At 39.9% G+C, this 26,732-nt stretch overlaps 1 protein-coding gene across 4 annotated transcripts in view; it reads right to left on the bottom strand.

Annotated features, from left to right (window-relative positions):
* CSMD1 (CUB and Sushi multiple domains 1) overlaps window positions 1-26,732 on the bottom strand; it is a 1,661,506-nt gene that overhangs the window by 210,950 nt on the left and 1,423,824 nt on the right. For all 4 annotated transcript variants that reach the window (XM_067022449.1, XM_067022447.1, XM_067022448.1 and 1 more), the window contains exon 26: window positions 14,239-14,441. In XM_067022449.1, coding sequence (XP_066878550.1) covers window positions 14,239-14,441 — 203 coding nt within the window. The remainder of the gene's footprint in view (window positions 1-14,238; window positions 14,442-26,732) is intronic.

Genomic DNA, 26,732 nt, shown 5'->3' with positions numbered 1-26,732 from the left:
AGGTTGCCGGGCTTAAGGATGGGGTGATGGCAGGAGGGAAGTGGGTGTGGCTATAAAAGACAACCTGAGGGACCCTTTTGGTGATGGATGTTCTGCATATTGACTGACCATTGTCGATATTCTGGCTGTGATTTGTGCTCTAGTTTCGCAAGATGTTACCCCTGGGGGGGACTTCCTAAGGGTCCACAGGATCTCTCTGTTTTATTTCTCACAAGGGCATGTGAATTTACAAGTACTTCTAAAGAAAAAGTTTAATTATAAAGGTTTATATATATATATATATATATATATATATATATATGCACAAATACATGTCTGAGTTGCAGTATTCACTTGAATTGCATACAAAGAATACAAAACATTTTATATTTAAAATTATTTTTTATTATATGAAAGTATGTGTATACACGTGTTTAATTTCAAAATTCAAAGGAATGAAACGATATCAGGATTCAACACAGGAATCGTGCTATTTCTGCATGTTCCTTCATGACAGAAAGCAACATGGGCTTCAGGATTGTGAAATTATGGATACATACTGGCAAATCGGAAGGTGCACACTATATATTGTCACTCATTCCTGGGGAAAATGACTCTTTCTTTTGGAATAAAAAAATACTAAATCAAACGAAAAGTCCTTTCTCATGAACACAATTACTATTTACCAAGAGGCTTCATTAATGCTATTACTGTGGGCCAGAGGGAACAAATTAAAGGCCAAGACTCCTCAGACAGGAACGCTGAAGCCTCGGGAGGCGTGAAAGATTTGATTGTCAGCGGGACCACAGGCATTAAAACACTTGTGCAGACAGAGAGAGTGATGTTAGTATACGAAAACATTAAATACCCTTTATGATCTGTTACTCAAGCATCCTCTGTAACAATGTTTCAAAAGTGGAACATTTGCTTTCATGGTCTTTGTACTGAATAAGCACTTAATAGCTATGAAAATATGTCATTACAGTAGACTATCAAACGTAAGTGTGAATTGAGTTCTACAATTTAAAAAAAACTTCAATATGCAACAGAAATAAATCAATCACTTTGATTCTACACAATAGGGAATGTGAATTCCATTAAAGCAAAAAAAGTTGAGTCCCATATTTCATGCTAACTAAATAAAAATGTAATAATTCAAGAGCTATTTATATTGCAGCTATTAAACTAGACAATAAATCCCCTCATCCTACAGATTTTCATTTTCAAATTCAGGAGTCACTTATTTTTTTGTAATAATCGTCCTTATACTTTTTCTGCTGCTTATAGTAAGATCTGAGTCCGCTATCTGTATAACATTGGATTTTTAAAATTAACTTGTTTCAATTGATTTCAATTAACTTTTTAAATGATTTCAAAGATCCTCATAATCAATTATTGGAAAGAGAACATTAGTGGTATGTAATACATGTCCAATTTAGGCAATTTCTGTAAGTCAAATAATTTTTCTATTTCTTGTAAATAAATGTTCTAACATTTGTTTGCTAGTTATAAAGCTATATTTTTGAGATCTGCATACCACATGCTCGTAAAAATTAGACCACGTAAGAGAATGCACTTGGAAAATCTTTAAAAGACAAAAAACATAACAGACTACTAGTGTTCACAACAGTACTTTAGTCATTTGTGTCAGTTAAGTTCCAAAGACTGCACGGGGAACCAAGCTGACTTCCTCCTTTAGAAAGGAATTGTGAACACTCTGAGAAAAAATACTAATTAGCGCTTCTATCTTCATCATGTCAAATATAGAACCTATGGGAAACCAAGTATGTCTGTTCCTGAAGATCTAAAAATACTTTAGACTTTAGAGTTATTTAAAAAACACTTTATATCTATTTAGTAACACAGATATTTACACTTTGAATGCATCATAAGATCCTATGTTTTGCATCCTCATAACAGTGAAGATTCCTTCATTCAGTTATTGAAAGAGATTTTAGTTTCTTTATATCTAAAGTCACAATCAAATGAAAACCTCACCCTCCACAGATCCTGTTCTAAACAACTATCACATTAGTCACCACTGTTAAATTGATTCTCAGCTTTTAATAAGTATGAAAGATAAAAATCTGTGTACTGACACAAGACAGACTTGAGGAGAGAAAAAGATGGCTATCACGCGTTTCATTAAACCTTCTGCAAATCCACCTATTCTTTACTGATAATAAGTGCACGATTCACAACTTCAGCCTATGTTACAGAGACATAAGGGGGTTGCAGCCAGGGAAGTATCTGGTATCATAACGTTAGTGTGATCAAGTGATAATTAACCTGTTTACTATCTTTTCCTGCCTCTGAATCAAAACTGTACTATCTGCACGCCTTCCTGCCAAGCAAGTGCCACGAGAATCTTACTTTTGTCAGTTTGAATTGAGTAGTGTGAAACAGGAGGCCAGAGAGTTGGGGAAATCTAATTTGAGAGCTGCAGACTGTGTCATTTATCACATAATACTTCTCTGGAGTCAATATATCTCTAGAACTGAGAATAAATAATAGCAGTCCCTTATATTTGGTAAAAACTGATAAATCAAAGTGCTTTTGTGTTCCTTCCTTTGAGAGCAGTCCTCATCAAAACTGTGGGTGGTAAGAAGAGTACGGTGCCCTAATTGAACCTAAGTCCATGAAAACTGTGCACATGCCTGTTTACAGAGCTGTTAAGACGGGGCTTAGCCCCAAGCCGTGTTTTCTTTCATGGGTAGAAAAACAGTGCCTCTGTGATGCCTGTTCTAAAAATTATATAATATTACATGTGTGTGCATATGTGCATATACTTTTGAGAGTTTTCTGTTATAGGATTATGCAGTTTAGTATAGTTTAAGTGAGTCTTGCAATGCTTAAAATTATATACATAAAATATAATATATATTATATATAATACAATATATAATATATATTATATACATATGTTGTATAGTATATTATAATAGAATATATATTATATATATGTATTTTTTCCGCTTTCACTCTGATAGGATTGCTAAATCTGGACAGTTTATATTCTCTTTAATACTGCTAAATGCTTACAAGCATATTACTCAAATCTGCACCTCAAATTTTTTTTTTAATCACCTTAATGAGAACATGAGTTAGCTGGGGAGGACAAGTTCTTTTTCTTTAATTTATTTATTTTTGGTTGCGTTGGGTCTTCGTTGCCGCACGCAGGCTTTCTCTAGCTGCGGCGAGCGGGGGCTGCTCTTTTTTGCGGTGTGCCAGCTTCTCACTGCGGTGGCTTCTCTTATTGTGGAGCACGGGCTCTAGGCACACGGGCTTCAGTAATTGTGGCACATGGGCTCAGTAGTTGTGGCTCACGGGCTCTAGAGTACAGGCTCAGTAGTTGTGGCGCACGGGCTTAGCTGCTCCGCGGCATGTGGGATCTTCCCAGACCAGGGCTCGAACCCGTGTCCCCTGCATTGGCACGTGGATTCTTAACCACTGCGCCACCAGGGAAGTCCAAAGACAAGTTTTAAGTCACTTTTAAAATTCAATTCAACACACATCTACTGGGTGGTTGCTCTTGTAATTGGAACCATCCTAAAGACTGAATATTAGAGCAGAAATATTAAAAAAAATAAATAAGTTAGGAAATTCAGTCTCACTAGAACCAATAACCAAAAAAAAGAAATAAGCAGAAAATACAGACACACACACAAGAAACAGGAAAACAAAAGACAAAATACTTTTAAGTGTCAAAAGTGAGGCCGAGATAAATGCAGTAACTAGTGTAAAATACCTGACTTCTGAATACCAGGACACTCAGTAACAGCCAAAAAGTTATAAAAATAACCAGTGGTGTAAAAATGATATAAAATGGGTTCTTATTTATTCTCTGGGCTCAGAGAACCCTCCTACAAGGAGTGGTGTTCAACTGCCCCTTGGGAAACGGACAGGAATAGTAGACAGTGAGCAGGGGGACGGGGTCCTGGGCAGCAGGCACTGTGCAAGCGAAGGTCTGAAAACAGGAGAAAAAAATCCTTCGACGCCAGGGGGAAGGGGTGGGTGAGGACGGGCAGGTACACAGGAGCCCCACGTCAGTCAGTCGGGGGTCATGTAACAGGATTTTATTCTCCAGTGAGAAACTGGAGAAGGACTTTCTAAGTGGGGGTCTAAGCTTGATTAGATCTGCTCTTGGCCAAGGTGGCTTTCCTCAAACGCAGGTTCAATACAATCGCCGTCCTCTGAGCGGCCCTTTAGGCAGAGCCTGGTATGGGTGAGAGCCGGCAGATGTGTGGGAACTGCAAGAGAAGAGCAGCGACACGAGGTCCTGTTGGAGCCTGGGTCCGGACTGGACTGGATGTGGTGGCGGGATAGATCCGGACACACTAATTTTGACATGTCTGCAAGATGTCCAAATGAATTTATGTATTTGGCCCCTTAGAGCTTCACAAGACAGGTATGAGCTCCAAATAGAGAGTTTTGAAGTGATGACCTTCTGGATATTTGTGCACACCCAGGGAAGAAGGAACATTGCTCAGAGAGACAGTGAATAGAGAGAGCGGATGACTTAAGACCAGGTCCCAAGGAAGCCAGGAAGAGGAAGGTGAGACGGCAGGAGACAACGGAGGGGCCGGCAAGGCAGGAAGGACCTGAGGGACAGTCGTGAAAATCCGGGGAAAATAATCTCTCAACAAGGCGGGAAGTCTCAGATGCACTGAACTTCTGCAGGAGGCCACTTACTAGAAGCACGAAAAGGTGTGTGTTGATTGAGACTCATGGCTTATTTTTGACTGTGACAAGAGCAGTGAAACCGAGGTGATGGGGGCAGAAACAAAGCAGGGGGCTGCAGGAGGATTTGGAGGTGAGGAATCGCACACAGGAGGCCCCAAACATGTTCTAGATGAAGGAGAAAAACAGGATGCTCAAAAGCGGCAAAGGGTTGTTGTATGTATTTATCTTAAACTGTGATTTGAGCGTCTGTATACGAGCAGTGAGGAGTCAGAGGAAAGGATGAAAATGAAAGAAGACGAGGACACACCGGGCAAGGTCCCAGCGGCTGGGGGCGTATCCATGATAGGACCAGCCTTGCTTGGGAGAAGGCGTGACTATCCCAAGCTAACAGGAGTGAAGAAACAGAATGATGTCTGCTGGAGGAAGTGGAAGGGAATCCTTCTGACAGGTTTATCTTTGTGAAGGAAGACTCCAGATCATTCACTGCCCCGAAGAGGAGACGAGGAAAGGGTGAAGGTTTGCAAAGGAGGTGAATGGGACCCAGAGTTCCCTGGCAAAATGAGTCACTGTAGCTTAGCCACGTGAGCGTGGGGGTCCCACAGCCACTGGGAAGAAGCCCTTGGTTTACGCGTCTCCTTCTCACCAGAGGAGGCTGGGCAGACGCGATGCAGGAAGCCCATGGGCCAGGGAGCTTAGCACGTGGTAAGAGACTTGATTTTAAGGTAAAATGGCTGCAGACAGAAAAGAAGTGTCGGGAATTTAGGAGGAGCCAATAGCAGGGAGAACAGCCACAGCCTAGACGCCCCAGTAAGCACTAAGAACCGACACAGGCGGGGAAGAGAAGATGGAAAGACCAGCTGTGGGAACAGAGCAGCACGTTCCGGTTCAACTTTGCCGACTGAAGGTGAAGCGGGATGCCGTGCGCCTTCCCAAGAGTAGCTGGTGGAGTGGAGTGGAGACCGCAGGGTATAAAGCAGGAGCTGAAGACCTCCGAGGTGGGCGTCACCCAAGGAAAGGTGGAGGACACATCCGGGAGCTGCAGGGAAGCAGACCAGGGTCCTCGCCAGGTGGGCCGTCCAGAGGAGGCCGATAGAGACAAGGAGATTCTAGGTGAATGGCATATGTTTCCCCATAACTTTTATGAAGACCAGGCAACGTCTGCCTTATTAGCACTGGGTCCCCAACACCAGCGCTGATCAGGAGCACAGCAGGAAGGGGCTCAATGTTGGTTGGTGAATAAATAAAGTAATACACGAATGAATGAATGAGTGGTTAGTTCGTTAATTCCTAATTATTACACCAATGTGTTCACACACATTATGAGGACAGGGTGACCTGGACAGGGTGTGGTCAGATGCTTATCTCAGTGTTTGTCACAGTGATTCAAATTTTCTATGTTCTCCTCACTGACTCAACTTATTTCTGAATGACATGCTTTTAAAGACACTGTGATAATTCAGTCTGTAAAATTTAGGAGCATTCCCTTCTCAGTCAGGCAAGGTAGCATAGCTCTGCCTACTGCACTGTGTTGACTGACAGTTACATCCGAGGTCCTGGGGGAGGGGGGCCATGCTGGGACTTAGCAGAAATCACTGCTGCCTGAGGAATGATTTATGGGCTTTCAGGAGGAGTAAGATTTAGATTAGCAGAAAGGTAGGTACAGATGATACTCCCACTAGTAGTTTTATAGAAAAGAGTGGATGTCTCTTTCACAGTAAGTATTAGATACATCCTCAAGGAAAGGGAACCCTTGTGCACTGTTGGCGGGAATGCTAATTGGTGCAGCCACCGTGGAGTACAGTGGGGAGGTTCCTCGAAAAATTAAAAAGAGAGCCAGCATACGATCCAGCCATCTCACCTCTGCACATAAGATCAAAGGGAAGGAAAACAGGATCGCAAAGAGGTACCCGCACCACCATGTCCCCTGTAGCACTATTCACCATAGCCAAGATACAGAAACAACCTAAGTGTCTATCTACAGATGGATGGATAAAGAAGATGCAGTACATGCACACGCGCACACACACACACACGCGCACACACACACACACACACACACACACTGGACTGTTACTCACCCATGAAAAGGAAGGAAATCCTGCCATTTGCTACAACACGGATGGACCTCGAGGGCACCATGTTACGTGGGATGTCAGGAAGAGAAAGACAAATACCGTATGGTAGCACATGTGTGGGATCTGCAAAAGCTAACTTCATAGAATCGGAGAGTAGAACGGGGATTATCAGGGGCTGGGGGTGGGGGTGAATGGGGAGATGCTGGTCAAAGGGCACAGACCTCCAGCAACAAGACGAAGAAGTTCTGGGGGGCTAACGCACAGCACGGTGACTACAGTTAAGAACACTGCATTCCGAAGCTGAAAGTTGCTAAGACAGTAGCTCTTCAGCGTCCTCGCCACTAAAAAGCAGTGGTAATTATGCGACGTGATGTGGTCTGAACTACAGTGGTGAGATCATTTTTTAGTCTCTAAATGTATCAAATCAACATGCTGTACGCCTTAAACTTACACATTGCTATGTATCAATTATTTTATTATTTTTTAAAATTGAGGTATACTTGATTTACAGTATTATTGAATATATTAGTTTCAGGTGCACAACACAGTGATTCAATATTTTTATAGATTATACTCCATTTAACATTGACAAAACAAAGTCTTTATTTCCCTATGCTGTACATATCTTTGTGGCTTAACTATGTTATATATAATTGTTTGTACCTCTTAACCTCACCCTATCTTGTCCTTCCCCACTTCCCTCTCCCCGCTGGTAACCACTAGTTTGTTCTCTCTACTGGTGAGTATGTTCCTGTTTTTTGGTTTTTTTTTAATATATTCACTAGTTTGCTTTATTTCTTAGATTCCACATATGCAATAAGTCAGTTATATTTCAATAAACTGAAAAAAAGATACGTCCCCAAGAACAGGGAAGATGCCATTTACGTGTCCTGTTTTTCTCTGTTCCTCTTGTTATCAACCTTGTTAGTATTAGACAAAGCCAAGCACAGCTAAAACCCCAACACTCTGCGAATCCAGGATTTTGAATTTAAACTAAATTCTAAATAAGCTAGCATCTTAGTCTCAATAATTCAACACACACCAGTTCTACCCCTGTTATGAGCTGCGTGCAAGTAATCAAAGGTGGATAAAACTCTTTGGCCTCTCTGGGTGTGAGTGGCCAATGATAAGAACATTCGATCAGTTTTCCACCAGCCCCATAAGGGGAGTCCCAAGAGAGCAGGGGGTGAGCAGTCTAGCTGCACCTGCTGTGTCCTGTCTCTGCACACAAACTTGGTACAGGCAGCCGGACTCTATGGCCGGGTCTCTCCTATAAACAATCCCACTCTGCTTAGCAACTGGCAGCCCCAAGGGTCTCTCTTGTTTTGAACAACAAATTATTTTTTTAAATGAAAATGTACCTATTAAATTATCCTTCAATAAAGTAAATTAGGAAGGGATGTTACGTAGCCACTAAATTAGTACCATTATTTACAGGGAAATCAATCTCATGGAATCTGAGGATGTCAAGCTCGCCCTGGAGCCGTTCTCCCTAGAGTGGGAGAGCTGAGAGTTCCCACCACCAGAGGCTCAGCTGAAGTTTATTTAACCCCTAGAGTAAAGGTCAGTTTTGTGAGCCGAACTCCATTTTCTTGCATTTTATGCATGATTAAATAGTAATTAAACTTTAATGAAAAGTGTTAGGCTGATTACAATTAACATAATTGCACTAGTCAGTTCTTATTCTCATGTTGTACATGCTGTGCGGAGCTGGCAGGACAATGGACCCTGAATGGGGTCTGAATACCTTGTGAGCACCAGCAGTTCATTTTTCTAGTGGAGAAAATGTCTTAAAGCAAAGGGAAGGTAAACACACACATAAGGACGGGTGTGGTGTGCAGCTGATCCCTCAGTGGCCATTAAGGCTGCACACAGACACATAGCGCTGAGGCTAAGAATCACTATCCCGGGCTTCCCTGGCGGCGCAGTGGTTGAGAGTCCGCCTGCCGATGCGGGGGACGCGGGTTCGTGCCCCGGTCCGGGAGGATCCCACGTGCCGCGGGGCGGCTGGGCCCGTGAGCCGTGGCCGCTGCGCCTGCGCGTCCGGAGCCTGTGCTCCGCGACGGGAGAGGCCACAGCGGTGAGAGGCCCGCGTATCACAAAAAGAATCACTATCCCCACACCCCAGTAAGCAGTTGTTCTTCTCCCAAGATTATTATAAAGCAGAAAAATGATCATTTTTTAATAAAATAAGGAAATTTATCAAATAATAGATTAAACTATGTTCATTTAAATTAAAACATGGGTATTAATCTTTATAAAATGAAAATAGTCTGCTTGGTTTCCAACTGGCATCAAAACATTAAGGAAGGATAAATAAATGTATAAAGAATTATAAAACTTAAAAGGTCAACAAAGATGCATACATGTTATTAAATCTGTCTAACGCGTTTTCTTACCAGTGAAAACACAGTCTATACTGTCCACTACTTCTGATAATAAATGTCATATAAAGACGATTAGCACTGGACAGAAACTAACTCAGAAGTGAAAGAAACTTTATTATTAAAGGCTTTTCTATTAACATTTTTGAATGAAGCTGAAATCAGTAATGAAACATCCTTTTTGGTACATGACATAATGTTCGTCACACAATCAAAATCATCCTAATATTTTCAAGATTCGTATCGTTGGCAAGTTTTCAAGCATATTTGATTAGAAAAAAATTTTTAGCCACTGACTGTATGTCATGTTCTAGACCTTCTGCCCTCCAGGAACTTAGTCTAGCAGACAGCAAGTAGGGTGCTCACACATGATGGGATAAACACTGTATCAGAAATATGAGCACTGAATTTGGGCACTGTGACAGTCATTAATTCTGCTAAAGATGCTGTGTCCACACGAGGATTCACTGAGCAAGCAAAGAGGAAAAAGCCAAGAGCAGTGTATAAAATGAACATCTACCAAATCTGTGCATACAAATACATACACGCCTCTTGCTGGTGTGTATGTTACAGGGGGGTTGCCACGGTGAAGGGCAGTTATTAAGGATGAAAACTGAAAATGTAGAGTTTTGCATAAGCTTGAATACAGCCTTTTATAGCCTTTTGTTCTGGCAACGGGTAGAATCAGAACTCTCTCTGGCTGAGATGGGAAGACAGTGGAGAGTTCTGACCAGAGCAAGGTGCCTCATTAAGACCCATCCGGGTTCCTCTGATCAGGTAAGATCGTAAATGGACAAGAGCGGGGAAGCGAAGCCAGTCTGTAAGCCATGGAAGCTGAGTCCAGTGTGGAAGGACTCAGATCAATAGTAGGGGTACAGGTGGAGAGATGTGGGATTTTGAATATGGACCCTACTGAATGTGATGCTGGATTATATGTGGGGTGGAAGATGAAGGGGCGACTCAGAATGCAGCTGACATTCACCGAGATGGGAAAGCTTGAAGGAAACCAGGTTTGAGAAAGGAGAGGATTGGAAATGTTGTCACATTTCATGTGTTATGTCCTCTGCTTTCTACCCCCACATCAAGTTGGAGGGAGACCTCAGGTACTCAGGGGAGAGGCCTTGGGAGGCTGACCGATGGAACCTGAGGAGTCAGTACTGATGGGGAGAAAGAGACATGAGGATGGGCCTTAGTGGAATCCAACCTTCACAGCTTGGGGAAGGAAAGAGGACAACCAGAAAAGACTACCATGGAGTGGCCACTGGAAGAAGGAGGACCAAGAGGGGATGGGCCGATGGAAGGCAGTTAAAGAAGGTGTTCTACTAATAGAGAAATTGTCAGAAGTGAAAAGCCACAACCAGGTATGGATTCTGTGACTGAGAGGGAGGGTGACGTTGATGTTAAATCCTTACACTTTAACTTTATTGAGAAAAGTCTGATCATTCAAGTGTCTCTAAGAAAGTGAATGTTCAAATAAGGGTTTTCCCTCCAATAACTAAGTTACACCTACAATGCGAAGTTCACATAATATTGGCCTACTATCAAGTTAAGATGGTTTACCAAGAAAACTAATTTAATACTAGTGAATACATGTCATTTTTGCTTTGAAACAAACGTCATACTCAAAGTATCCATTATTTGAGGAAAATATTGAAGTTCCATTATTTTTTATTTTATTTTGAAATCATAGATAAGTGCTAATACTTCAAATTCTAACATTAGCTTGTCTTAGGAATGGCAGCGCGATCTAACTTACACATAAAGTACCTCTTCTTTTTAAGTCCCAGGATCATAAAGACAAATAAATAAATGGGCTTTTCCTGCCTTCCACCTACAGAAGAGCAGCAAGGCTTCTTGAGCTGGAGGGATAGGCTCTTTTGCATGTTTCAAGGAGATTCAAGCCTTTGGTTTAGAAAGACTCTAGCCTGATCTAGTTTCATGGCTGGATTCTCCAGTGGGGAAAGGATGGCTCAGAATTGCAGGAGTGGATAGTGGCACACTGGTCACGGGTGTAGGAAGGTTGACCAGATATCCCAGCTTGCCATTGCTGAAGGGGGTTCCTGGGACATAGGAATGTCAGTTTCACAGGCTTGACAATGTTCCTTTGGGAACTGTATCATTTAGGATCCAACACAAAACATATGACACACTTCCCATAGATCATTTGAGAGGGTTTCTTTACAAATGTTGGGTTTGGAGAAGCCCAGGTAGAAGTGTGGTCACTGGGAGTTGGTTACAGAAACCTGGAAAGGGACACGTATGGATACGGCCTCTTGAGAAAAATAGTGAGCTTTGGTTGAGGGAATCTGATAGGGAGGTATCACACTCCGACACTGCTCTCCTCCCTGCACCTCTCTTCTCCTGACCGAGCCCCCCACTGGAGGAACCCAGGCAGAGGGCACAGAACATAGTCCACGCACGTCCACCACTAGGATCAGAGTAGATTGAGAAACGGTGGGGAGTAGATCTAAAAAGGCAAAGGGAAAATACACGATGCAACTGGAAAGGTGCTTAGAATTTGGTGCAATATCTTCAATTCACAAATAAAGCAATAAAGAAAGAGATGGGTCAATTTCAAATCTCTAGAGATCAAGAGAGAAACCCAACTTTTCAGCATCACAATTCAGGCCAAGTTTTTCTAAATTATGCCAAGCAAAGTTTTTATATCTTGTTTTTTCCTTCCCATAGAGTTTTAAAGACCATGCAGAAACCCATTCATACAAAAGCCTCAGAGTCAACATTTTCAAATGGCATTTCCCAAAGTGTATACCAAATGCTATGTCAAACCATATGAAAATGCTATCATTCAACCATTTTTTATCTGCAGAAATGACAATTCTATATGGCTCAAACTAGAACACTTGGAAAACCAAGTTAAAAACATTAAGCAAGTTTCATTTCTGCAGGAACTTTAACGGGCGTGTTCAGGTTTATCACCTCCTAAGCATCAATGTGTCAATTAAGTATATTATTTGTATAATTATAAATATAGAACATAAATGTCTATGCTCTCAAATAACTATAATAAAGGATTCTCCTTTGTCTTTAACCCAAACTAGGAACATGTCTCTTGAAAGAGAAAATCATGAGGAGTATAGAAAAATAAGTGGTTTCTTGGTTCCACATGAATTTCAAAAAGGGAAGATTTTAAAGGGCCAGGAACAAAACAACATACTCTTACCATATAATCCAGCAATCACACTCTTTGGTATTTATGCAAAGAAATTAAAAACTTATGTCCACACAAAAACCTACAGGCAAATGTTTAGAGCAGCTTTATTCATAATTACCCAAAGCTGGAAGCAACCAAGATGTCCTTCAGCAGGTGATGGATAAATACACAGTGATACATCCAGATGATAGAATACTATTCAGCACTAAAAAGAAATGAGCTATCAAGCTGTGAAAAGACACGGAGGAACCTTAAATGCATGTGACTAAGTGAAAGAAGCCAACCTGAAAAGACTACAGACTGTATGATTCCAACTATATGACACTCTGGAAAAGGCAAAACTATGGATAAAAGATAGAAGATCTGTGGTTGCCAAAGGGTTGGGATGCGGGAGGAATAAATAGGTAAAGCATAGAGGATTTTTAGGGCAGCGAAAGTGCTTTGTATGATACTATAATGAAGGACCCATGTCGTTACACATTTGTCCAAACCCACAGAATGTACAGCACCAAGAGTGAACCCCAGGGTAAACCGTGGAATCTGGGTGGTGACACGTCAGTGTAAGTTCATCAGTTGTAACAAATGCACCATGTGGCGGGGGTGGTGATAGCAGAGATGGCTGTGTATATTGGGGGAAGCAGGAGTTATATCGGAAATCTCTGTACGTTCCTCTCAAATTTGCTGTGAACCTAAAACTGCTCTAAAGAATAAATTCCATTTTAAAAAAAGAAAAAGAAAAAGAAACCTAGTCCAGGAGAGTATAGAATGGGTAGGAAAGGAAAACAAACATAACCTCAAAATGGTACCAACTTTTTCATTTTGCCAAACAAGGACATTACACCACACATCTTTCACCTACTCTCACCATCATTTCTAAAGATGGAGGCCATTTTTATCTCATAAAAAAGAGCAAAAATGATATAACCTTGGAATAAAAAACATTTTTTCCCAAGGCAGGATAGCAGACGCAAACTTACCTTGATATTTTTGCCATAAGCCAGTGAAAATTTTACCTCGTAGAGATTCTATTCCATGAACACATGTTCACAAACTACTGCCTCAAAGCACGGCGAACCAGAGGTAAGAAACTGTGCAGACTTTAACCTTAATTTTATTACCAGCCTTTTAAAGCATCAAATTGACCTAAGTCCATTTACTCATGTAAATCCTAAATATGGCTCACCAGTGACCTGCCCGGAGATAAAGTGAGCCGGGATATGTTTATGTGCAAATTCCGCTAGTTTTACGATGACGGCTGACCCTGGGTGCTACCACATTATATGACACCTCTACACAGTGCGATTTGGAGGGTTCGCAAAGACGGAACTGCCACAAAACGTCTCCACCCCTTCCTTCTCAGGAAACTGTTCCTTACAAATGGTCTAGACAGTGAGGGTGGGAACCATCTTCAAGAGGTAACAGCTTCAAAGTGCAAATGCGGTGCCCACTAAATCCTGCAGAGATTACTATCCTACATAAACTACTTGAAACGTCAGCCCTAAGGAGGGAAAAAATGCAGGGCCCTTTTATTCAGGGAAGTTGAGAGCAGACCACTGAAGCAGTCTGGAGGCATCAAGACTTCCTGGCACCAACCAGAGAGTGAGGGAGCCTGGCGCTGGTGCTGGGTGTGGCGGGGGTGCGCCAAAGATAAACTTGACCTCCCGGCAGGGACCCACATCTGTCCTGGGCCCAAGTTTAAATATTTACTGATTAACTCAAGCCTTTAAAGTAAGTTTTTTTTCCCCCCATAACTAAGGAGAGCCACTGTCTATCTCCATCTGAGAATGAACAGAATTTCCCAAGACAAACGGTTCTCTTGATAGGTGTTTTCAAAATTGTGTATTTTGCTCAACAAAAGGTACACCCTTGTCCAGGGAACCTTAAGACACAGATGCGGATCTGTCTCCCAGTGTCCAGGTCACAAAGAAAGGGGCTGTGCACCTACTTGAGAACTGGATGGAGAAGCCAGACTTGCTGATGAAGAAGTCGCTGTCGAACTGCAAAGTGAGCGAGTTGAAGGTGCTGTGAATGTCCTCGGGCAGTGCGGAGCCGCTCCACTCCTTCAGCAGGATGGCGCTGTCCACTGGCCCGTCCCACACCTTCAGGATGTCATGGGCCAGCTCCGTGTCAAACACGATGAAGTGGAGGCTGCAAGGAGAGGACAGCTGGTACGGTGACTGAAAGGACCCTCCCGCCCAGTGAGGACACCCCAGCACAAAACTCGGGTACACACCAGCCCGTTTCACCCACACCAAACCCCACCTCAATGCGCCTTTCCTTGTCTGACAGTTACGGATGAGCCTGGAGCCTCACAGAAGTGGATTCACTTGTGCACATCAGGAAACAGAAGCACCCACTTCTGTCTGTGATGGATACAGTGAGACCACGGAGCTCTATGCTGAGCTGTGTGTTTAAGGATGAAAGCAGGCCTTTTGAGACTGTCAGCTCTTTTTACAATTCAAAGCTTTCTCGGGCACACAAATCAAAGACGGGTCTGATACAGCTTTGTTTTAAGCTAATAGACGTCAGATTTTAATGCGTGTGGTATCAGTGTTGTTCCTGAAATGCCCCACTAGGTGGTAGCATCCACGCCAGGACAGAAACGCTGGCAGAGATGATGTTTACAGCAGGAGGATATTGTGTACCTGTATCTGAATGATCTCGGCTTATGTTGTGTTTGCTTCTATACATTTTATTTTCGGAAAAAAATACATTATTTGAAATACCAACACAAAGGCAGAAATGTGTAGTATAAACTCCTTTCTTCACAACATTTTAACATACTTCTATCACATTTACAGATATCACAGCAACTTAAAATCTCTATGTCAGAGGAAGCTCTCTTTCAGTGATGGCAGCAGAATTATAATTCTATTTATGGCAATTCAGACAGATAAAACAGTTTAATATCAACAAAAATCTGTATTTGCTGAATGCTTTCATTCATTGTTTTTCACTCACTGCTTACTGCACAAAATTGTAAGAGAGAAAAATCATAATAAATGACATATGAAAAACGGTACACAAATCCCAATTATTTACTTTGTGCATATTATATATTCAAAGAAAATATCTCACCCTGCATAAATATAAAATGTAGTATATTTTTAAATGTTTGATTTAAAATAGTTTTAATATAGAGGAAAGTACATAATATAGCAGACACTTAGATACCTACCACCACCAATGTTAACATTTTGCCTTATTTGCTTCAGATCTTTTTCAAAAATAAAATTTTATAGACACAGTCCTATTCCCCTGCCTCTCCACTTACGCATTTGTTTTTCCCCTCACCCCACATTCTGAAATTGTGATGGTCTCTTCTCATTTATATTTTTATAATTTTCATATGCTTATGTAGTATACCTATCTCCAAACAATATATAGTACTATTTTGTGTGTTTAACAGTAATTACATACTGGATGTCATTTTGACATGTATGTGCTTGTATCATTTTCAAGTTGCTTTTTACATTCAGCATAAGGTGAAATTCCTCCAAACTGAAAGATGTAGATTTTGTTAACTCGCTTTAGAAGCATGAGGAAATGCTTCATTTGTCTGGTCCTCTCACGAAAGATAGTTAGTTTCTGCATTTTATTATGACAAATGGTGCTCAGCCTAGGGTCTCTCTAGGCTCAAGAAGAGAAATGGCCAAGCATGTGACTGTAACTACTTACAGTCTCACAATAAAGTACAAATGGCTCTGTGTCGTCACATCTTCACTGATACCTGACAACATCGGACTTAAATAGTTGTAAAAAGAGAAAATGTGATGATGGTTGTGGGAAGGTATCATGTTTAAATGACATCTTCCTGAATATTCATGAGGTGGAACGTCCTTTTGTGAGCCTAAGGCAACCCCCTTTCAATAGAGTTCAGCCATTCGACACTTATTGAGCACCAACTGTGTACCAGGCACTCTTCTAGGAATTCTGGATACATCAGTGAACTAAATGAAGAACGCTGCCTTCATGGAGCCTACATGGTTGGTAATGGGGGAGATGAGCGAAAACCAGCAACCATAAAGAAGAAGTAAAGAAGACTGCATTTTATAAGTGGTAAACGCCACTGAGGAAAGAAAAAAGCAGAGCCGAATAAGAAGCACTGGTCACGCCAGGACCAGAGGATGGGGGAGGTTTAGGTATTATATGGGCTTGTCGGTTAATCCATGTTGGTGAAGAGAGGTTACAGTAGAGACTTGAAGGAGATGGAGGGGGTTGTTACACTTGGTGTGAGGGGAGAGTGAAGCCCAGCAAAAGCCTGACACGGAGGGCATGGTTTCAGCATTTGAGACCATCCAGGCACCAATTTAACCAGAGCACAGAGAGGGCCTGATAAGGAAACTGAGGCCAGAGAAATAATGGGTGTAGTGGGTGGGGAGGGGGGAAGTGGGGGGGGGGTTGGTGGGCAACACATAGGATTTTGTAGGTTGTTCTAAAGATTGCGGCTTTCACCCTGGGTGACAGACCAATGTGGTGTTTTTGGTGAAGAAGTTATCCCACCTGTGATTTTAAGAAAATTGCTCTGCGCTTGTGTTGGCGACAGGCTATAGAGGGCAAGGCAGAATCAAGAGTCACATGGCTGTTGCTGAGAGGAGCTGGACAGGGGAGGTATTGAGAGGTTGTCAGATTCTGGGCGCAGTTTGAAGGTGGGGAAAACAGGACTGCGTGAGCCATGTATGCTTAAGAGAGGATGCAAGGTCACTCGAAGGTTTTTGCCTAAGAAACGAGAAAGGTGGAGAGGTCACGGGCTGAGGTGGGAAAGGGTGCAGGTGGAAAGGTCTGTGGGGTGGGAAGACCAGAGATTATGATTTGGGCCTGTAAGTTCAAGATGCCTACTGGACATGGAGTAGAGACTTGAGCAGACAGCTGTTCATGCAAATCTGGAGCTTCAAAGAGAACTCTGAAAGGAAATAATAAACCTGTGTCTTCGGAAATACATGGTCTTAAGCCATGGGACTACATGAGATCATCAAAGGTCTTAGGTGGAGAATAGGACCATGGACTCTGAATTATCTGATCACATATGACTGCCCACTTTTGTAATGCATTCTTCATCTCTTTTATTACTGTTTATATATTGTATTATATTCTTGTGGAAGGATTTTGTTACATACCCTTTATCATTTTAAGAAAAAAAACCCTGCTACTTACTACGCTAGGAAGGTTTTTGTTTTATCTCTTTATATTGTTGATCATGAACATGTATTCAATTCTATTAAACTACTTTTTCTATACCTATTTAGATGATCATACAGGTCACTTTTGTTAATATATAAAATGGGAGTAATTACGGAGTTCAGCTCTTAATTTTTATTTCCTGTTCTTTACTTGTTCTTGTGATATGAAGGTTATTTTAGCCTCATTAAATGAATCAGATCATTTCCATTTTTTTTCTTTTGGATGGAAGGTTTTTCCTATATATTGGTATAATATAATCTATTATTTTCTTAAATTTTCTAAAAGTAATCCTTATTGTCGGGGTATATTTTAATTCCATTTCTAATGTCAATTATTTGGGCCTCCTGTATTTTATCATAATATGCCAGTTATTTTTCTACCAATGATACCTTTTCAAGAATCAGTTTGTGGTTTTGGTAATTCTCTATATTATTTCTTCCATTAATTTCTTTTACTGTATTTGTTGTTTTTCAACTATACTTCTTTGAATTTACTCTGATAGCATTTTTCAAATTCCATTAGCTGGAGCTTAACATGATTTTCAAGCGATCTCCTTTTTCCAATATGTGCATTTAAGGCTATAAATTTCACAGTAAGCTGTTAATCATGTGTCTTTTATCTTCAAAATTGACCATGTGTTTTCTTTCTTGCTACAGATTTCTATTTCTAGTCGATTGTGGTCACGGTGTGGAGTATAAAAGTGATTCTCTGCTTTATTGTTTTCACTGATTAGTTTGTTCCTAGTTTGTGATCATGTTTGCACATGTTCCATATTTACTTGAACAGAATGTGCAGTTTCTAGTTGAAGGCTGTATGTCTTTTTATTTTTTTATTTTATTTTATTTTTTTTTGCGGTATGCGGGCCTCTCACTGTTGTGGCCTCTCCCGTTGTGGAGCACAGGCTCCGGACGCACAGGCCTAGCGGCCATGGCTCACAGGCTTAGTTGCTCCGCGGCATGTGGGATCTTCCCGGACCAGGGCACGAACCCGTGTCTCCTGCATCGGCAGGCGGATTCTCAACCACTGCGCCACCAGGGAAGCCCTGTATGTCTTTTTAAAATAAGCTTAGTAACTGCATGGTTCAAATACTCTGCAAACTTACTAACTTGTTACCTGTTTGATTTATGAGTTATAAAGAGTTAAATGAGGCGTGCTGTGCAATTTCCAATGTCTCCATATAATTTATTTATTTTGTTTGTATTAAGCTATATTCTTAGCTGGATAAAAGTTCCTCTTAACTGTCACATATGTCTGGTGAATGTATATCCCTAAACCAATAGCAGTATTTTGTGTGTTAACAGTAATTGCATAACAGGTACACTTACAAGGGAATGACAGGTAGTTTGAATACAGATTCCAGGTTGACAGTTATTTTCCTTTAGTACTTCAAATACCTCTTTCTTTTGGTCTGTATTGTTAAGAAGTTTTCTACCAGACTAGCTAATATATACCTTCCTTTTTTTAGCTGTTTCTCGGATCTTTTCTCCACCTTTGGTGTCCTTTGGGCTTACTAGAATGTGTCTAGGCATGCACTGACCTTTACTAATGCTACTCGAGACACACTAGGCTTATTAAATGCAAAATTCACAACATCCAGCAATTCTAGAGATTTAGGGGATGTAGAGAACTACTGCTTTCTGTAACCATCACTGCAGAATTATTTTACTTTTATACTGTGTACATGGAGTAGTTGATAAAAATATAAATATAATGAAGAAAGAAAAAAGGAAATTAATCTAAGTGATCACCATGCATATAAATCTATGGCAATATATTTTAAACTATGCATAAAATGGTTTTCTAGAAAACAGAAATGACTAAAAGTTGACTCAAGGAAACCAATATAGACAAACATACAGAAATATACATCTTATATTTATCAAAATATTTTGAAATTGGTGATAAACTGAAAATAGGACAAATGTCCAACAACAAAAGAATTAAAAGTTCAGTAAATATTGATATGTAGAAAGTCCATAAAAGTACTGCTAAGTGAAACAAATGTAGAAAACACTGTTTTTTACTTGTCTTGCATAAATAATTTCATTTATTAATTCCAATAATTTCCTATAGTTTTTTTGAATTTTATATCTGTAGGTGGTAGAATTTAATATTTTTTCCATTATGGAATTTTTAAAATATAATTCACATATATTTATTGAAATAAATAAATAATTAAAAGTTTAGTCTCTGAGATTGGGACCAGGACAATGAGATTCACTATTACCACTTCAAATCATTATTCTGGTGACTGTAGCCAGTGCAACAAGGCAGGAAAAAGCCAAAAGATTTGACAACAAAGGAAACCAATCTTTTACTAATGTAGATAACATGATTGTTCACATAGAAAAAAATTTAAAACCTAAGAACTCAGAATTAATAAGTGAATTTATTTATACAAGATAAATATAAAAATATAATTTATTTTCACAAAACAGTTACAACTAGAAAGTGAAATAAAAATACTATTTACATTATCATCAAAAAGTGTGCTACAGCTAGGGAAAATTCTAGCAAAAGATGTACAAGCGCTCCTCACAGAAAACTATCATTATTGAGACAAATTATATAAGATCTACATAAATGGGACAATATACTATATCAGAGATCAGAAAATTCAGAATTGGAAATGATGTCAGGTTTCCCTAAGCTGATCTATTGATATAATGTGATTCCAGCTGAAACACTAGCAACTTCCTTGTAGAAAGTAACAAGTGTTTCTAAAACTCATATGGAAATGCAAAGGGTCAAGAATAGCCATGGCAATCTACATGAAAAAGAACAAAGCTGGAGGAATACAGTACCAGATTATCAGTACTTGTTAAGTAATTCAGTGATTAAGATAGAAAGGTATTGCACTAGATGGACAAATAGATCAATGTAATGAAGTTCAGAAACAGGCCTATAATTATATAATCATAAAATTATAATTATCTGGTTTATAACAAAGGTTGCACTGCAGTTAATGGAGAAAGACTGACTTTCCAACAAATGGTCAACTGAACTGCACTATGGACAAAAGACTCCTTGCATCGTCCTCATACCTTACACAAAAGTTAATTCCAGATGAAATGAAAACATAAATGTGGAAGATAAAATAGACCTTCTACAAAAAAGACTTAAGATAATATTTTTTATAACTTTGGAGAGGCAGGATTTCTTAAACTGGACAGAAAAACACTAAGAAAAAAACAAAAATATTTGATATAACAATTTAAATACAGATAAGAAATACACTAACCATAAAAGAAAAATGAGCCAAAATGAATCTGACTCACTGAAATTGAAAGACTGTCTTACCAAAAGACATCATTATGAGACCAAAAGACCACTGAGTATAAGAATATAGCTGGTGAATAATATAATCAACAAAAGATTGCATTCAGATGTATAAAAACTATATACTAATCAAAAGGAAAAGATAGGCATTCCAGTGCAAAAAGAAATGAGCAAAAAACTTCAACTGACATTTATAAAAGAGGATAGTCAAGAGACCAATGAACATATAAAAAAGTGATGGCCTTGATCAGTCACCAAGGAAAAGCAAATTAAAACAACTACACACTAGAATGGCTAAAATGAAAGACAGTCAATGCTTAGTGCAGGGGAAGGTGAGGTACCTGGGAGTGACCTACACTGTGATGGGAGTGGTGTTGGTTTAACCACTTCGGGAAAGCGTGTGACAGTCTCTACCATAGCTGAGTGCAGTTGTACACCTGAGAGAAAAACATGCACACATCCACCAAATAATACATGAAAGCATATCCAACATGATGTCATTTGCAATAACCTCAAACTGTAAAAATAATTCACATGTCCGCCAACACTCAGAATAAATAAGTAAATCATGGTGTATTCATGCAATGGAATAATTTACCTGTATCAGTGGCAGTGAAGGTTGAGGAAATCAAGACACAAAACTAATCACACTGTATAGTTTGATTTTTATAAAGTTCAAATTAGGATAGCGATTATCTATCTGAAGTTAGGATAGTGATTATCCTTAAGAATGGATCGTTTAAATGGAGCTCAAAGGTCACAATGTGGGTCTTGATCTGGTTGCTGGTAACAAGGGGTATTTTTATAAACAAGCTGTATACTTATCATTTGGATAGTCTTATGTGCCTATGTTATATGTTAATGAGAAGCTTACATAGACAAACAAAAAAAGATTCACCCTGATGCTGTAAGTTTTGCCATTTGGGAAATACCTTGCAAATTCAACAACAACAAAAATGATATAACAAAATTTAAGTAGATAAAGAAATGGCCATTTTTCATTCTAAAAAAAATAATTAAAGTCAATATGCAGACACCATACCACTAGGTAGGGCAAGTTTAAAAATTGATTTTAAAAAGTATCATCCTGAAGGAACTGTTAGTCATTTCAGACACAGGCATGAAAGAAAAAAAAACCAAAAACATACACTTTGCAATGCACAGTGTCACGAGCTTTAAGAGATGTGAACAAAGCATTAGGTGTGTTTAATTCTGCCTCAAGGTATCTGGGAAAGGCCTTGTCAGGCAGAGAGAAATAGGAAGGATAATTCAGTAAAGAGGATGAGACAGAAAGCGACTAAACAAATAGATTCATTAATATGCTAAAAATGTAAAGATACAAAAGTTACAAATATAACAAAAAATGATGCAAAGATTTTTTTCCTACCAGACTGGCAAAGATTATAAACGCTTTACCCAGTTTCAGTGACAATGTGGAGACCCTACCTTTTCATATGCTGTTGAAGCCATATCTACTCTTTATAAAAGCAATTGTGTAATGACTACACAAATTTAAATGTGCATACACAGCAAGTCCAGCTTTAGAAATTCATCGTAGAAAGTAGCCTTGAGGTGATATACTGGGAGGATGGTAGCATGGCTGATAATAGTGAAAAACTGAAAACAACCCAAATATCCCAATAGGGTATAGTTTAAATAAATTATGGTGCATTCAGGCAATGGAATCTTCTTCCATGACTAAACAGAATGAGGTGGAATTACAAGTAAGGATATAAAACTTTGACCATGTTTATTGACTGAAAGAAATCTTCACAATAATATTAAGGCATGATACTATTTTTCAAAAATAATTAAACCAGTAGATAAACAGATAAATCAAGTTGTATATATATGTATATTACATATATGTTTGTGTGTGTGTGTTTGCATAAGAAATTATAAAAATATATACCAATTTTTAAACTGTAGTTATCTTTTGTGTGTAGGATTATAGCAAACTACTTTTCAGGCTTTTTATCTTTCAGCAACACTTTTCTAGTATTTCAAAAATTGGGAAAATAAATAACTTTGAACGTCACCACAAGGAACTTGAATTTATTCTGCACATAATGAGCAGACAAAATATGTATTTTTTTAAAGGGGGCAAGTGATATGATCAGCTTTGATAGAAATATTTGTATTAAGACACACAAAAACGTCTCAACGATTTGACCCAGAAAGAACTTTGCTGGGAATTTATTCTAAGGCATTAATTATAAAAAGAGGCAAAGCTTTACTTGCAATACTATTTGCCATATTATTATGTATAATATTGAAAAATAGAAATAATGTAAATAACCAACAAGAGAGACAATAATTAATTATAGACACCCACACTGTAGAATAGGCAAAGGTCCATGTAAGACATATGTAAACATGGCAACAATTACTTCTAGTATGGGGGAAATGCATGCCTTTCTTTTTTATACTTTTGAAGATGTCTAGATATACATTCATTGTTCAGCCATCTAAAATTCATATTTTAATTGAAAATAAAATAGAGCATGTCCCTTAGAGTGGGAGCAGTGGTTGAGAGGCAGCCCTGGAAGGATGGTCAGATAAGAGGCCCAGTGAGCCATGCTGGTCCGGACTGGGCAAGTAGCAGCAGCACTGGTGGGAGAGCAGACCTGGGGGCTCCACATAGAATTACTGAGATTGTGATCACACGAGTGTGGGAAGGAGGGAGGAGCTCGTGACAGTAAGAGCCTTGCCTGGATGTCTTGCTATGTAGTGACGACCCTACTTCAGAAGGAAAGAACCGCAGGGCAAACACCGAGTCCAGAGAAGAACGCAGACTATTTTCAGATGAGATAACAAGAATGAAATTCTTGTCGAGGGGTTGACCTTTTAACTGGGCCCCCAAAGATGGGAAGAATCTGGAGGTGAGGCAGCAAGGAGAAAGTGGGGGGAGCACAGGTCGAGAGAGCTGTGATGACAAGGTGGGCATGGGAGACTCATACACGTTTCAACCGCGCTGAAATGTAACGTGCACACGAGCCGTCGGAGGTAAACCTGTGGGGGACCAGACGCCAAGTCGGGAGGGTGTTACAGTGCTGGTTAAGGAGCTTACGTCCGCTGATTAGCAAAGGGGGGGCTCGGAGATGGAGAGGGTGGAGGACGGATTTGGAAGGCTCAGTAGGAGAAGATTAAAGTAAGAGCAGAGTGACGGGCCGGGAAGTAGGGACTGGGAACCACAGGTAAGAAAAAAGACAAACAAGGGTAGAGCTGACAAGGATCTGGCTTGCATGCAACTAATTTTTTCTCAGAGCCTATTATGAAGAAATTTAACGTGGTTCACTAAAAGAATGCTGTGAGACATATATTAATACCTGTTTGTTTTTTTTTTTTTTTTTTTTTTCAGTTGGGAAAATATTGGAGACTGGTGAGGGAGAAACAAGGAAGAGCAGAAGATAATACTGAAAATTAAAACCTCCAGCCATTTTGAGGAAGACAGGCATTAACAGAAATAGGGAATAAAGAAGTAGAAAGAGGCCCCGGGGGGATGATAATGATCCTGAAATTGGCGCGCCTGCCGTGTGCCTGTGAGACGCGCATCCCTGGAACAGCGGCCATACCAACGGCCCCACCATCAACGGCTTCTCCTCAGCTCCATTTATGTGTGATCGGAATTTCACTTCCAGGGTTACCACTTTTCAATTCTTCCTACACTTGCATCTTCAATGGCCAGTTCCCTTTTTGATTATCCGTGTTTGTAAAACGCCAAGTGGGTTTATCGCTGGGAGACAGGGAAGCAACACAAGGACACACTCGGCTGTCTGCGGCTGAGCTGAGCGCAGCAATCCGCCTCGGGAAGGCGCGTGACGGGATCAGGAACTGGCTGCGACGTGTGTCTGTTGTTTATGCAGAGATCTGGGAGCTGAAGGGCTCAACGAGAAGTCTGTCCTTCGTGCGATTCTTCCCAGTAAGTCTGCACAGGCAACTGAAATCTGAACCCTGTCTGGGGGCACTGGCGCTGTTGGCGTAGCCGAAGTCGCGCGCGTGAGGATCTTGCGCCGCCGCCGAGGCGGGTGTCTTCAGGGTTCTCCCTCTCTCCCTCTGCAAAAGCAGCTGCTCGGGGTCCCGAAGCCCAGCAGCTGCTGCCACAGCCCCGGCTAACGGGCGCTGGAGTCCAGCCTCAGACACTGGGCAGACTTTGAAGAGCCGCTGCTCTCTTTTCTTTGGCTGGCTGGAATCCTCCTGACTGGTTATTTCCTCACATTACCCACGAAGATATACGGGATACCCCGCTGTGGTCCTGATGACAACTGAAGTGAAATCACCTGCCCGTCCTCCTTAGTCTGTGTCTCACAGCGATCTTGAAGGTTGGTCAAAATAAATTAAAACATTCCTCGATCTCCAAACCACATCTCCCCCGATCTTTCTACAGCCCATCCGGCCAGATGCGGTGAGATCAGGATCACATCCCACATTTCACTTTCTTTAAAAGTCTGCATGTGGACAGTTTTGACAATCTTGATATATTTTTGATAGGCCTCTAATGTTGTCAATACTGCATGAGCTTTTCTAATAAAATCCTCTTCAACTACACCTCCAAATGCAATTTCATGGGAACAATTAGGAACAGAAATACTTTCAAAGTGAGGTTTCCAGACAATTACACTTGCAGAAAAGCAATTAAAGCCAGGGAACAATATACACATACGATTATGAAAAACACTGCCTTGATGCTGCTTGCTGAAGATGTTTGTAATTCTGTTCCCTTTATTGTATAAATTACAGCTGTGCTCAGCAGTGAAATACACTGGGTCTCTTAGACACATGCTCACATATAACTCTTAATGTGGCTAAATTTACTACAGTGTCTTGTGATTAGACTTTTAATTAAATTTAATTCTGGTAACTGCTTTATAGTATGCGTGTTAAAATTACAAACCTCTTCCAGACCCAAGTGCCCTATAACAAAAACTATTTTGGGGTCTTCTATTACCTCGAACAAAAAGTTACAGCAATATGCAATCAGAAATTGCTTTGGACCTCAAAGAAATCAAAATAGGCCCAGTAATAATTGGCCTGAAGTGTTGAAACCAGACCTTTTATAATTTCCGAGATCTTGTTGCTTATTTATTCTTTGAGAGTGAAAAACACTGACACTTAAAGAAATCATAATAGAATGTAGAGTAATGAATTCCATTTATATTAAGAATTTTTAATACTTAAAATTAAACCCTGGGCTCATGTTTATATGACTGATGTATTCCTCGTTTTCAAGCAAACGATGTAGTGGAAATGCTTCCACTGGTAGATAAAATACTGGCTATGATAAAAATGAAATAACTCAGTAAACTAAACTAAAGAATATCCAAACTAAGACCAAGCCCTATTTTTCTTAGCATCAGTACCATTTTAAGCCTAAAATTGTATATTATGTACTTTTAAGTATGTTATTTTCCAAATTGCCATACGAAAAATACATATTTTCTTAATGAAGAGAAATCACCAGAAACATTTTGGGATGAAGTTGAATACTGATGGAGTAAATTAATTGTAAGTACTGATGTTTGCTTCTTAACTTCCTTATTACGAAGGACTTTATGCCTTAAATGAAAAAGATCTGTTCACAAATTGAGTAACTTGAAAGATACATACAAGAAGAAAAAAATTCCCCAAACAATAAAGTGGTATAGGCAATGCCTCTTTTTTTTCTAGAACGTTAATGGTTAAATGACAAAGTCAGTTCATGATACAAAAGTTGTACATTTTTTATTACTTCAACTCATTCTTTATTAATTTCTTTTTCTTAGAAAAATGTTAATGAAGTATTAGATTCACCTGCAAAGAGTGAATTCATCACTTGGTTTGCAGTAGGGGAACAAGTGCTCTTTCTAATTCTTGGGAAACAAATCACAAGATGTGTAAGAAATAGAAACTTTTGAAGTCGGCCTAAAAGGAAATATATCCTGCTTATGTAAAGTCATTTTATGAATCACAGATGATTCCTAGGATTGTTCACAATCAAAT

Source organism: Kogia breviceps, chromosome 20, assembly GCF_026419965.1.
Source record: "Kogia breviceps isolate mKogBre1 chromosome 20, mKogBre1 haplotype 1, whole genome shotgun sequence".
NCBI classification, from domain to species: Eukaryota; Metazoa; Chordata; class Mammalia; order Artiodactyla; family Physeteridae; genus Kogia; species Kogia breviceps.
This window is presented reverse-complemented; position numbering and strand designations above follow the sequence as displayed.